Source organism: Oryctolagus cuniculus, chromosome 7, assembly GCF_051225735.1.
Source record: "Oryctolagus cuniculus isolate XC-2025 breed Fujian yellow rabbit chromosome 7, ASM5122573v1, whole genome shotgun sequence".
NCBI classification, from domain to species: domain Eukaryota; kingdom Metazoa; phylum Chordata; class Mammalia; order Lagomorpha; family Leporidae; genus Oryctolagus; species Oryctolagus cuniculus.
In genome coordinates this window covers 140634914-140648987 of record NC_142873.1, presented here as the reverse complement: position 1 = coordinate 140648987, position 14074 = coordinate 140634914, and the positions used below count along the sequence as shown (strand labels likewise).

The 14074-nt window shown below is 47.3% G+C and overlaps 1 protein-coding gene across 1 annotated transcript in view; it reads right to left on the bottom strand.

Annotated features, from left to right (window-relative positions):
- Window positions 1-1341: 1341 nt before the first annotated feature.
- Window positions 1342-14074, bottom strand: part of SYNC (syncoilin, intermediate filament protein) — a 28825-nt gene continuing 16092 nt past the window's right edge. The window contains 3 exon segments of the mRNA XM_051832114.3: window positions 1342-1393; window positions 1396-1444; window positions 4845-4969. Of these exon segments, the coding sequence (XP_051688074.3) occupies window positions 1370-1393; window positions 1396-1444; window positions 4845-4969 (198 nt within the window). The 3' untranslated portion in view covers window positions 1342-1369.

The window sequence follows — 14074 nt, the reverse complement described above, 5'->3', positions numbered from 1 at the left end:
CCTCATGCTGATGGGTTTTATTTAGTATATATCAGTCTATTTTCAAGAAGAGTTGTTTATATTAGGGTTATTTTCCATGATCTTTGATTGTCAAGAATAAAATTAAATATAATAGACCCCAAGCTGGGGCTGGAACTGTGGCACAGCAAGTTAAAGTCATGGCTCACAGTGCTAGCATTCCATGTGGGTGCCAGTTTGAGTCCTAGGTGCTTCACTTCCAATCCAGCTCCTTGCTAATGAATGCCTAGGGAAACAGCAGAGGATGGCCCCTGCACCCATATGGGAGACCCAGAAGAAGCTCCTGGCTTTAACCTGGCCACCCCAGTTGTGGCAGCCATTTGGGGAGTGAACCAGCAGGTAGAAGATCTGTCTCAGCTTCTCTCTTTAACTCTGCCTTTCAAATAAATACATGTTTTTAAATAAAATCGAGCCCAAGCTATAGAAAAAAGCTTTACTCCTTCCCAGGGGAAGTGAAAGACATAAAACACGAAATTAGAGGTGCACAGATCAGTCTTTGGTAAAATTGCATCTTTTTAAAATCTATTCTTAGAGCGCTACATGGATTTTCCAAGAGTGTCAAAGGCAGTGTGGTAAGATTTAAGGCATAATTTAAATTTGGAAAAGATACTTGAACCTTTTCTCATAGAGAGGTTGAATCTCCCCACTATGTTTTTCACTGAGGGTCTATCCTTAGAGGCTGTAAGGAAGCAGTTCTGAAAACTTTTATCATCAAGTACCATAACGAGTAACTCCATTTTTGTTTTTTCACACTGAGTAGATCATTCTGATACAAAACCACTTAAGATCTTTCTGGAAATCTGAAGAGACTTAACACTGGGTTCAAAATTATACTGGTTCCTTTCCAATTCTAGTGTTAAAGTATACTAAAGTTATCTTGATACTATTTTAAGAGTATATATGTCATCACAGTCTAAGAAAAAGTAAACTTTTAAAAGGAGTCGATAACACGGCACAAAAGAATTCAAATTATAAGCCTACATAACAAAAATTGGCTCCTTTTGGACCCCACCCGTGCCTCCCCAAAGTTTTTGAGTTTGGGTTAACATCAGGCAAGATACATTCTTTACAATACTGTAAGAGGTATCCATACATTCATCCGTTACTCAGCATGTGTGTGAGGTTTGCTGCTGGGAGGCAGGATGCTCATGTTCCTCTCGTCAGCGTGCTGACATCAGTACCCGCAGCCTGTGAAACAATCCAGCTAAGAGTTGACTGATGTTCTTCTGCCTCCAGCCAACACAAGAATCCTTGTAAATAGGTCAGCCAGCATTTGTAACTTCTACAGGGTGAATTGCTTGCCAAGTCTGTGGCACTTGTCTGTTTGGAGAAAAGTATATCCAAAAGGTACTTAGTGATCCTTTGCTAAGAAGGTTGGTTTGTTGTTTCTGGGTTACAGATTCGGCAGTACATTTCTAAACAGCCCCTGTAAGGTTGAGAGGGAAAAAAAAAATAAATTTACACTTTGTGCAACTTGAAATAGTATAGTAGAAAGTTTGTAACAGTGAACTCCCAAGGTTTAAAAGATGCAGGTTTGTGTTCCATCTGATCAGGGCTTTTTATTGGCAAATATATGGGTGCCTCCTATTTGCAAAACTGAATGGTAATCTATGTGATGCAAAGGAATAAAAATTTTCTTTAACCAGGCTAACTTAAGTATTACAGTGCCTGAGATTCTGTAGTTTGATTTCTTTGAATTAATCCTCGTCTTTCCCTGTTGCACTTTAAATCTGCTCCACACAAAGATGTTTAGCAGTTGATTGTCCTCAATTGCAAGATTAAAATAATCTCTGAATAAGTAAAATGAGTTACAGCTCAATAAATCTGTAAACAAATCCTAGCAGATTAGGAAAAGCATAAGTTTGTTATTTGTGAATTTGCAACCAAGATAGAAATTTACTAGGGAATGAATAAAATTTATGAGCATCTATATAATATACCACTTAACACAAGCTTTTGTCTTTTTTTTCTTTTTTTAAGGTGTATTTACTTGAAGGGCAAAATCATCTTTTAATGATCACAACAGCCAGGGTTGAGCCAGTCCAAAACCAGGGGCCAGGAGCTTCTTCCAAATCTCCCATGTGGGTCCAGGGGCCCAAGCACTTGGGCCATCATCTGCTTTCCCAGGCCATAGCAGAGAGCTGGTTGGGAAGTGAGGCAGCTAGGTCTTGAACTGGCACCCATTCCTTTCTGCATCTAAAGCACAGGACTTTATGGGGGTACTTCAGAAAGTTGACAGCATTTAAAAAACAGTAATTCTGGAGCAAGCGTTGTGGCCCAGGAGTGTGAGCTGCCACTTTGGATGCTTGCATCCCATGTCAGTGTGCCTGGGATCAAGTCCTGCCTCTGCTGCTGATCCACTTTCCTGCTAGTTACCTGGGAGGCAGCAGGTGATGGCCAAGTAATTGGTTCCCTGCCACCCATCTAAGAGACCTGGATAGTTTCTGTTCCTGGTTTTGCCTGGTCACACCCAAGCTGTTGCAGGCATTTGGGCAGGAACCAATAGATGGAAAATCTGTCTTACTCTCTCTGTCACTCTGCCTTTCAAATTAGTAAATACATCTTTTTTTTTTTTAAAGGTTCTTTTTGTTTAGGGGTGGGTGTGTAGCCTAGCAGTCAAGACACCCACACTTCACATTGAAATACCTGGGTTCAGTACCTACTCTGGCTTCTGGCTCCTGCTTCCTACAAATACAGACCCTGGGCGGCAATAGTGATGGTTCAACTAATCGAGTCCCTACTACCCACATAGGATACCTAGGTTAGGTGCCCAGCTTCAGCCTCAGTTAGGGGCACTTGCAACAAGTATTTGGGGAATAAACCAGAAGATGCCAGCTGTGTCTCTGCTTCTCAAGTTAAAAAAAAAAAAAAAACTTTTTGGTGCAAAAAAGTGGGAATCTATGCATAATTTTTTCATGCTAGGGGTTTGCCATATAGTTTTTGAAGACTTCACATATAAAGAATGTGTTAGGACATAGAGGGATTCCAAAAGATTAATTGGTCAGGATGTTGCTGTGTTTTGGCAGGTCTGAAATATAAACAGATTATTCATTTATACCCCAAACAGCCTGTGCATAATTATATAAAAAATTGATATGTGTGGTGGTGGTTAAATATATACTAAGTAAATCTCTTTTCCCTATCCTGTAAACAACGTCGCTTCTCAGATTTTTTTTTTTTTTTAAATAAAACTTGCATAGTAATTTAGCTCTCTGGTTGGACTCTTGTCATAGTCTGAATGTGATGGCATAACTACCTTTTTTTTTTATTTCCTTTGACAGGTAGAGTTACAGACAGAGATAGAAAGGTCTTCCTTCCGTTTGTTCACTCCCCATGTGGCCACTATGGCCGGTGCTGTGCGGATCTGAAGCCAGGAGCCAGGTGCTTCTCCTGGTCTCCCATGCAGGTGCAGGGGCCCAAGCACTTGGGTCATCCTCCACTGCCCTCCTGGGCCACAGCAGAGAGCTGGACTGGAAAAGGAGCAGCCGGGACTAGAACCCAGCGCCTGTCGCTCCCCGTCTTCGTGGAGGAACGACACAGGACCCTGCGCTGTTCTTTCGTCTGCTCGGCCCTTCCCGGGTTTGCTGCTGGTTCTTCCCAGGTTGGCTGCTGGTCCTTCCCGGGTTGGCTGCTGGTCCTTCCCGGGTTGGCTACCGTCCCTTCCACCTCCGTGGAAGGGCGGTTCCCCCTGCCACATCCCCCACTTCCGCAGGGGAGCGGCACACCGCCGGCCGGCTCTCTCGGGGGCTGCACAGGTGTTCCCCTTAGATGTTCCTGGTGCATGCCGTTTCTCTCCTCCTTTATAGTCCTCCTCCGCCAATCCTAACTCGGCTGCCCACACGCCGAGTACGCTGCTCTCCTCCAATCAGGAGCAGGTCCTGCAGCTTGTCAAGTTGGTGAGAGGCAGCTGGGTAGAAGCTGTTGCCTCCTCTCCCAGCGCCATATTGTGGGAGAGCAGATGCATAGAATAAGTCTTAATTCCAGTAACTCAGTCCAGTCCGGGTTGCTCCCCACAGCGCCCATATGGGATGCCAGCATGACAGGCGGAGGATTAACCAAGTGAGCCATGGCGCTGGCCCATAACTACCTTTTTTGCTATACTAAAGAGATTGAGGGGCAGGCTTTGTGGCATAATGGGTTGAGCTGCTGCCTGCAATGCCATCATCCCGCACGGGTGCCAATTCAAGTCCCAGATGCTCCACTTCCAACCCAGCTCCCTGCTAATGCGCCTGGAAAAGGTGCAGAGGATGGCTGAAATTCTTGGGCCCCTGCATCCATGTGGGAGACCTGGATGAACCTGGCTTCTGACTGGCTTAGCACATCTGTGACCACTGGTTCCATTTGGGGAGTGAACCAGCACATGGAAGATTTCCTTCTGTCTCCCCATCTCTGTAACTCTGCCTTTGAACATTAGAACTCATTTGGAATGTTTTTTTCTACTAAGTGCTTGACCCAGGTATTTTGAGGTATGGGTTATCCCTGAATAATGTCACTAGACTAGACATGCTCAATTTTTTAAGTCGTTAGTATTGTTAGGAAGGCAGTAACAATGGCAAGCACCACTCTTCTGCCCATGAAGATCACCTTGAGACTGTGTCTCGACTCCACCTGCCTGAGAAATTGGAGCAGCAGCCTGTTCCAGGCTCCTGGGTAGCATAGCCCTTTAGGAAAAAAGAAAAAGGTATTTTGAATCTGTCTATGGGTGAGCACAACTTAAAACTCATTTCCCAAATCAGTTTTTTTTTAATCACTGTTCAGTCATTTTCTGAGCCCTCTTTATCCCTCTGCCAGGATGAGATGAGATTTGAGTAGCAGCAAACACTGACTTATAAGCTGAGAGCTCTTCTGCAAGACTGATCCTTAGCTGCTCCATCTCTCTGTTCTTCTGCTGCTGGAGTTGGACCCCACTTCTCAGTTGCCTCTGCCGTTCTTCCATTTCCTCCAGCTGTTCCTGCATAAGATGTCCAAGAACATTTCTAATGAGCCAAGCAACACAAACCTGACTTCATCAGTTCATAAAGCACTTTCTTAGGCAGCACAAGGCTAGTATTACTTCATGTTAGGAAACTGAGGTTCAGAGAGGTTCTCTTGACAAAGTGACACTGCTTTTTAAAATAGTGACATAAAAGATCTTGTCTATTAACAGAATCCTGGGAGGGTGAACAGGTACTCGGGGACTTTTTAGTTTTACCAACTCAGCTTAGTGCTGTTGCGAAGGATTTTGTTCCTTTGCTTGGTGAGCCGTTTCCTACACCTGTGTGCCAGCTTGTTTCCATTAAGATATAACCAGTAATTTTTATACTAGCAACTAAACTTAAAATGAGAAAAGTCTGGAAGCTACCGTTCTTAAATATTGACTGGAATTCTAGGAGCACAACTAAATAGGAGTCCGTATTTAGAAGATAATTGGGTGGTTTGCAGGGAAATGGGGAATATCTATCAAGGATACCTCTGCTTAGTCCACACTTAAGAGATCTAAATGCTTTATTGGTAAGGGGGGTTGCTATCATACGTGTTAATTTCCTGCATACCTGCTCATGTAAAAAGACTGAAGTTGTTGAGTAGTTCTAAATCGGAAGGTGTGATGCTATGCCCTTTGAGCTCTCAAATAATTCCATTTCCCTTTATGCCAAGACCAAGCTGGGATACATTCTCTAAACTGTTTTTGCCTAGGGTTAATGTATGAGGAATGAGATAGGGAAGATGTCATTAAGTCAGTCTCTGGCTTAGCTACTAACTGGCCTGCATTCTTGAGAGAGTTAGGAGGGATGAGTGGTTTGGGGTGGGGAGTACATTTAGAGGAGCAATGACTTCAGATTTTGAAGAATACCAAGACAAGAATCCAGTCTGGGTACATGCTATTTTTAGAAGGCTCTAAACTTGTTCTGTGAGTCATCCTTGATTCTGTACCTATGGCACATCAATCTGCAATGTTTAATAACTCTGGTTGAATCTCAGCTTTCATCAACATTGTCTAAAGAGGTTTTTTTTTTAGTGTCTAGCCATGCCTTGGCACCACACAGGGATGCGGCATTACCACATCTGAAGGTAAGCAGGTGCACCCTGCTGCCCCGTTCTCACAAGCCCCACTACTTGGCAGACCTGTTGGGGTAAGGCACACACCTGGGAAAGCAGTCTGCATCGACCGTAAGCCCTGGAAGGGTGGAATAGCCTCACTGGAGTGGAGGAAGGACAGCTTCTACTCAGCCCCTCAATAACACACCACCAGGCTACCTGTTAGAAACATTCATCTCAAAATCCTCCAAAGCTTTCCTCTTTGGTGGTGTTTGGATACCTCTTGAGTTTGACCCCTTCCTACGACTTGACTGTTGATCTTCAGACAGACATTTTCCTGTAGCCCTGCACTATCCGGTAAGGAAGCCACAAGTCACAGCTATTGAGCTGTTGGCCACTGAAATAGGACTAGTGTGGGAGCTGTTGAGATGCGGCAAGTTCTGATTAGGCACTGCTAAGGGTGTCTGCATCTGAAATGTAGGGTCCAAGTCCTGGCTGGTCTGCTGCTTTGCTAATGCCCCCCGGGAAGCAATGGATGGTGGCACAAGTGCTTGAGTTCCTGCCACTCACGTGGAAGACCCTGGTGGAGTTCCAGGCTCCTGGCTTCAGCCTGGCCCACCTCTGGCTGTTGTAGCCATTTGGGGAAAGATACTCTTTCCTTCCTTCCCCTCTCATTGCTGCCTTTCAAATTTAAAAATCTTTTTTAATTTTTTTGACATTCAATATAGTTAAATTTAAAAATCTTTTCTTAAAAATGACTAGGGGCTGGCACCGTGGTGCAGCGGCCTGCAACACCAGCATCCCATATGAATGCCAGCTCGAGTCCTGGCTGCTCCACTTCTGATTCATCTCCCTGCTGATGGGCCTGGGAAAGCAGCAGCAAGTGGCCCAAGTTCCTGGGCCTCTGCCACCCAGTTGAAAGACGCAGAAGAAGCCCTAGTTGTTGCAGCCATTTGGGCAGTGAGCCAGTGGACGGAAAATCTAAGAGCACACAAAAAGTAAAATGCCTCAATTTTTGAATCTGATACATGTTGAAGTAATATTTTTTACATGCTGGATTAAATAAAATGTATTAAAGTTGATTCACCTGTTGATTTTTTTTAAAGATTTATTTATTTATTTGAAAGTCAAAGTTATACAGAGAGAGAAGGAGAGGCAGAGAGAGAAAGGTCTTCCATCCGCTGGTTCACTCCCCAATTGGCCACAACGGCTAGACCTGTGCTGATCTGGAGCCAGGAGCTTCTTCAGGTCTCCCACTCAGGTGCAGGGTTTCAAGGACTTGGGCCATCTACTGCTTTCCCAAGCCATAGCAGAGAGCTGGATTGGAAATGGAGTGGCTGGGACTCAAATGGACACCCATATAGGATATTGGCACTGTAGGTGGCAGCTTTACCCACTATGCCACAGTGCTGGCCCGTATTGCTTACTTTTTACTGTGGCTACTAGAGAACTTAGAATGACAGCTGTGGGTTGCACAGAAGGGCAGCCTAACCTTTGTTCTCTGCCTTCCCTTCCCTACATCCTACTCATCCAATTTCTGTCTGTAATGGCCCCAACAGCAAATCAGATCTCCAGTAACATTTAATTGGCAGCATTCCTGATGCAATTTTTCTAGTACTAATTGTGCCAAAAGCAAGAAAGAGACATTGTCCATCTCTGGAGAGGCGGACCGGCTAGAACAGCATGAAGTGATAGATGTGGAGCCAGGAGAAGTATCTGTGGCGCATAAAGGATGTTGGAAAAGATTTACAGGAAGAAATAAAACTTGTAAGAAAAAGTATAGAAGCATGCCTTATAGTGAGTGTGAGTTGCACAAGTCCTGGTTACTCTGTTTCTGATCCAACTTCCTGCTAATGTAGCTGGGAAGGCAGAGGAAGATGGCCCAAGTACTTGGGTCCCTGCCAGTCACTTGGAAAATCCAGATGAAGTTCTAGGCTCCTGCCTTCAGCCTGGCCTAACCCCAGCCATTGCAGCCCATTGGGGATTAAACCAGCAGATAGAAAAACCTCTGCATCTCTGTCTTCCAAATAAATAAAATCTTAAAGAGAAGTTGGGCATAAAGAACAAATGAGAAGTAATATGGGGGAAAGGAGGTATAGTTGATGTATAGACACTGAATTACGGGGAAGGGGCTGGACCACGGGTAGCTGTATCTACTTTTTTAAAAAAAATTTCATTTGAAGGACCATTGTTGCGGAGTAGCAGGTAAAGCTGCCACCTGTGACAGCATCCAGTATGGGCACTGGTTTGTGTCCCAGCTGCTCCACTTCCTGATCCAGCTCCCTGCTAATGGCTTGGGAAGAGCAACAGAAAATGGTTCAAGAGTTTGGGCCCCTGCCACCTATGTAGGAGACCCAGATGAAGCTCCTGGATCCTTACTTTGGCCTAGCCCAGCACTGGGAGTAAAGTAGCAGATGAAGATCTCTACCTCTCTAACTTTCGAATCTTTTAAAAAAAAGTTTGAGTTTCATTTGAAAGAGTGCTGAGAGGAAGCGGCAAGAGGTCCTATAATAGCTGAGGCTGGCCTAGGCAAAAAGAAGGCCAGAACTCCATCTGGGGCTCCCATGTGGACAGCAGGGACTAAAGTACTTGAGCAGTCACCTGCTGCCTTCCCAGGCACATGAGCAGAGAACTGGGTGGGAAGTACAATTCAAACCAGTATTCCCGTACGGGGTGCAGGTCCCTAGGAGTGCTTAACCTGCTGTACCATAACACCCACTCCACGACTTACTCTTAGATATTTAATTCCCAGATTGTAGGTCCCTGGCTGTTCTGTTTTCAGCACCCTACACAGGCTAGTTGACATGAAGTATACAGATAATCATATCCATATTTAAGCAGCTGTCCATCAGTTATAAGCTAAAGACTTTAAATTTATCCTCAGCAAGTTCTACCACCATTGCAGTCGGTCACAAAGTCTGACCCATTTTACCTAGAACCTCTCAAATTACCTCCCTGCCATAGTCTAACTGCAGGCTGTCAATCTACCCTCCATGTTGCTGCCTGAATAGTGCCTGCCTGGGTGGGTGAGTGGCACAGTGTTTGTCCATGCGTAGGATGCCTGCATCAATTATTGGAGGGCTTGGTTCGAGTCCCACCTCCTTTGCTGCCCCCCCCCCCTTTTTTTTTTGGTTGGTTCATTGGTTGGTTCGAAAGAGCAAGATCTTCCATCCTCTGGTTCACTCCCCCAATGACTGCAATGGCCAGGACTAGGCCAGACCAGAGCCAGGAGTTCCTGCCAGGTCTCCACATGGTAGCAGGAGTCCAAACACTTGGGCCAGCTTCCTACCAGTGTGCACCCTTGGAAGCAGCAGGTGATGGCTCAAACGCTTAGATCCCTGCCATCCACTTGGGAGACCTGGATTGAGTCCCAGCTCCCAACTTCAGCCCCGACCCAGCACTGGCTGTTACTGGCATTCAGGGAGTGAGCCAGTGGATGGGAGCTCCACTCGCTCTCTCTGCCTTTCAAGTAAAATGAAAATAAAAATTTAAGAATGGAGCATATATGACTCTATAGGGTGCCATTGCCAATGCCTTATTTAAAAAGAATTATTTGAAAGCGTTACGGGGCTGGCGCTGTGGCACAGTGGGTTAAGCTGCTGTCTACAGTGCCAGCATCCAGAATGGGTACCAGTTCAAGTCCCAGCTGCTCCACTTCAGAATGACTCCCTGCTAATGCACCTGGGAATGCAGCAGAAGATGGCCCAAGTCCCTGGGTCCCCGTATCCACGTGGGAGACAAAGAAGAAGCTCCTGACTCCAGATCGGCCCAGCTGCAGCCCTTGCAGCCATTTTGGGAGTGAACCAGCAGATGGAAGTGTGCTTGCATGCGTGATTTCTCTCCCTCTCTGTAACTGGCTTTAAAATAAATAAATAAATATTTAAAAAATAACAGAGGGAGAGCTCTTTCATCCACTGGTTCACTACCCTAAAGGCTACAACAGCCAGATCAGGAACTCCATTCAGGTCTCCTACATGGGTGGCAGGAATCCAAGCACTTAAACCATCAACTGCTGCTTTCTCAGGTACAACAGTAGGGAGCTGGATCAGAAGTGGAGCAGCCAGGATTCAAATTGATGCTCTGATATGGGATACTGGGGTCACAGGTGGCAGCCTAACCTGCTGTGCCACAATGCCAGCCCCGCCTAGGGTTTATGAATGCTAACTACAGATATTGTAAAGTAAGTACTTTTTAAAGATGTATTTTGTTTGAAAGTGTGAGAGAAGGGGAAAGATACAGATTTTCTTTCCACTGGTTTACTCCCCAGATGGCTGCAACAACCAGTGTTTGGCCAGGCCAAAGCCAGAAGCTTGGAGCTCCTTATGGGTATCTCATTTGGTTGGTGGGAACCCAAGCACTTAAGCCATCTTCTGCTGCTTTCCAACATGCATTAGCAGGGGCTGGACAGGAAGCAGAGTAACCAGGACTTGAACCAGCCTGGTACTGCGATGGAGGATGCCAGCATCATAGGCATCTAACCTGCGGCGCCACAACTCTGGCCCCAGAGTGGGTGTCTTAGAAATAATGGTGCAACCCTCTGATGTGGTCCCAATGGTGAGCCATGAGATTAAGAGTTTGTCCAGTGTTTCCCAGTTGCAGGGTTTGCTCTTGGCTTAGAGCCCATGCTCCTAACAACTCCACTTTGTTGCCTTTCTAGAACCAGGCTCTTCAGTGGTTTCCAAAGTGTTTTCTGTACAACCCCAGGAAAAGTTATATAGAATTTGAGTGTTCACTTCTGCCTGTCGGATGTGTTGACATTCCATATAAAATTCTATTTTGGGAAGCAAGTCAGTGACTTTTAAGAAAACCTTTTGGATGGCCCAAGTGGTTGGGTCCTGCACCCGCATGGGAGATCAGGAGGAAGCACCTGGCTCCTGGCTTCGGATCGGCGCAGCACTGACCGTAGGGACCATTTGAGGGGTGAACCAACGGAAAAGGAAGACCTTTCTCTCTGTCTCTCACTGTCTAACTCTGCCTGTCAAAAAAAAAAAAAAAAAAAAAAAAAACCTTTTGAAAGCTACTGGCCTAAAGAAGGAAACCATATACAGTCTGGTCGAGCCTCATCACCTACCTCTCACCTTCCTGTGAGTCAGCCACACTGAGCTCACTTCTCAAAACACCATGTTTTCATGCATTTGTATGAGCTGTTCCCTCTGCCTAGAATACCTTTCCATTACCCACCTACCCTCTGAGGCTCGGCTCCCACACTGTGTACTACCTGCGTGTGAACTTATTTGTTAGAGAGGAGAACGTCCATCTGCTGGATCACTCTCCAAGTGGCCGCAACCGCTGGAGCTGCGCCAGGCCAAAGCCAGGTCTCCTAGGTGAGTGCAGGGGCCCAAGCACTTGGGCCATTTCCACTGCTTTCCCAGGTGCATTAGCAGGGAGCTGGCTCAGAGTGAAGCAGCCAGGACTCAAACCGGTGGCCATACCTGACGCTGACACTGCAGGCAGAGGCTTAACCTTCTACCCCACAGCTCCGGCCCTTCTGTCTCACTTCTGTGGCCTTTTTCAAACACTTCACACCTTTCTCAGATGTAAGAACTAAATGGGCCCTGGCATGGAAAGAGTGTCAAGGGCATCCTCACTATGTATGCCTCTAAGAAGTGTCCCTTTGCTTCCCCAGGCTTCGGTCTTCAGACCTGTGCTATCTGTGCGTGCCTCATTCCTCCCACAGTGAAGGGGATAATTCATTGATTCCAAGATTCTTTCACCTTATAACATCTCAGAACCATCAAGAGGCATCTTAAGAGGGTGGATGGTGTGACAGGTTAGGCCCACATGCCACACATCAGAGTGCCAGTTCAGTCCCCACTCCCCTGCTTTACCTGGGAAGGCAGGGGATGATGGCCAAGTACTTGGGTCTCTGCCATCCAGGTAGGAGACCAGAATGGAGTTCCTGATTCCTGGCTTTGACAAGACCCAGCCCTGGCTGTTCTGTTGTGGGCACTGGGGAGTGAACCGGCAGAGGGAGATTCTCATCCTGTGTGTATGTGTGTCACTCTCTCAAATGTTTAAAAGAAAAAAGCATCTTAAAATCAGCTTAGGTTGGCTGGCGCCGCGGCTCACTAGGCTAATCCTCCACCTGCAGCGCTGGCATCCCGGGTTCTAGTCCCGGTCAGGGTACCGGATTCTGTCCCTGTTGCTCCTCTTCCAGGCCAGCTCTCTGCTGTGGCCCGGGGAAGGCAGTGGAGGATGGCCCAAGTGCTTGGGCCCTGCACCCCATGGGAGACCAGGAGAAGCACCTGGCTCCTGGCTTCGGCGTGGCACGCCGGCCGTAGGGACCATTTGGGGGGTGAATCAACGGAAAAGGAAGACTTTTCTCTCTGTCTCTCACTGTCTAACTCTGCCTGCCCCCCCCCCAAAATCAGCTTAGGTTTTATCAAATATGTCCATTTTCTCTGACACCCTTCCTGAACCACCTGAGGAAGTGGCCCTTTGCTCCCTGCTGCTTCTCCTCTCCATTGCCACATCAGTGTGAGGGTGACAGGTGGCACCAGGCGAATGAAGGGGGAGGGCGATGAAAGCAGCAAACTGCAACCTGAGGAGTGGCCCCGGGCCTGGGGATTAAAGGGGCACCCTTAGAGGTCCTCAGAGGCAACCGGGGATCCTCAGCAAACAGTCTAGGAAGAGGATGGGGACTTCAGACCTCGACTCCCACTGGAGTCATGGTTTGGTGACAGGAGATCGTATCATGTGCGTTCCACAGGATGATCCTCAGAGTCATCAGATTGGGGGACCAGCACCGTGGCGTAGTGGGTAAAGCTGCTGCCTGCAGAGCCAGCATCCCATATGGGTGCCAGTTCCAGTCCTGGCTGCTCCATTTCCGATCCAGCTCTCTGCTATGGCCTGGGAAAGCAGTGGAGGATGGTCCAAGTCCTTGGGCCCCTGCACCCACGTGGGAGACCTGGAAGAAGCTCCTGGCTCCTGGCTGCAGATCGGCATGGCGAACCAGATGGAAGACTCATTCATTCATTCTCTTTCTCTCTCTCTCCCCGCTTCCCCTCCCTCTCTGTAACTCTGCCTTTCAAATAACTAAATCTTTAAAAAAAAGAATTGGGGCCTGTGCTGTGGCACAGCGGGTTAATGCCCTGGCCTGAAGCGTCAGCATCCCATGTGGACGCCGGTTCAAGTCCCGGCTGTTCCACTCCCAATCCAGCTCTCTGCTGTGGCCTGGGGAAGCAGTAGAAGATGGCCCAAGTCCTTGGGCCCCTGCACCCACATGGGAGACTCTGTCACCCTTTCTCTCTCCGTAACTCTGCCTTTCAAATAAATGCATTTTTAAAAAGATTTTATTTGTTTGAGAGGTAGAGTTACAGAGAGTGAGAGGGAGAGACAGAGAGATCTGCCTTCCATTGGTTCACTCCCCAGATGGCTGCAATGGCCAGAGCTGTGCTGATCCGAAGCCAGGAGCCAGGTGCCGAAGCACTTGGGCCATCCTCCACTGCTTTCCCAGGACATAGAGAGCTGGATTGGAAGAGGGGCAGCCAGGACTAGAACTGGTGCCCATATGGGATGCCGGCACTGCAGGTGGAGGATTAACCTACTGTTCCATGGCGCCGGCCCCTCAAATAAATAATTTTTTTAAAAATTTATTTGACAGGTATAGTTAGACAGTGAGAGAGACAGAGAGAAAGGTCTTCCTTCCTTTGGTTCACCCCCCAAATGGCCGCCACGGCTGGAGCTGCGCCGATCCAAAGCCAGGAGCCAGGTGTTTCTTCCTGGTCTCCCATGTGAGTGCAGGGGCACAAGTACTTGGGCCATCTTCACTGCCCTCCCAGGTCACAGCAGAGAGCTGGACTGGAAGAGGAGCAACAGGGACTAGAACCTAGCGCCCATATGGGATGCTGGCGCCACAGGCGGAGGATTAACCAAGTGAGCCATGACGCCTGCCCAATAAAAAAAATTTTTTTGTTTTGACAGGCAGAGTGGACAGTGAGAGAGAGAGACAGAGAGAAAGGTCTTCCTTCCTTTGGTTCACCCTCCAATGGCCGCCACGGCTGGCGCGCTGATCCGAAGGCAGGAGCCAGGTGCTTCTCCT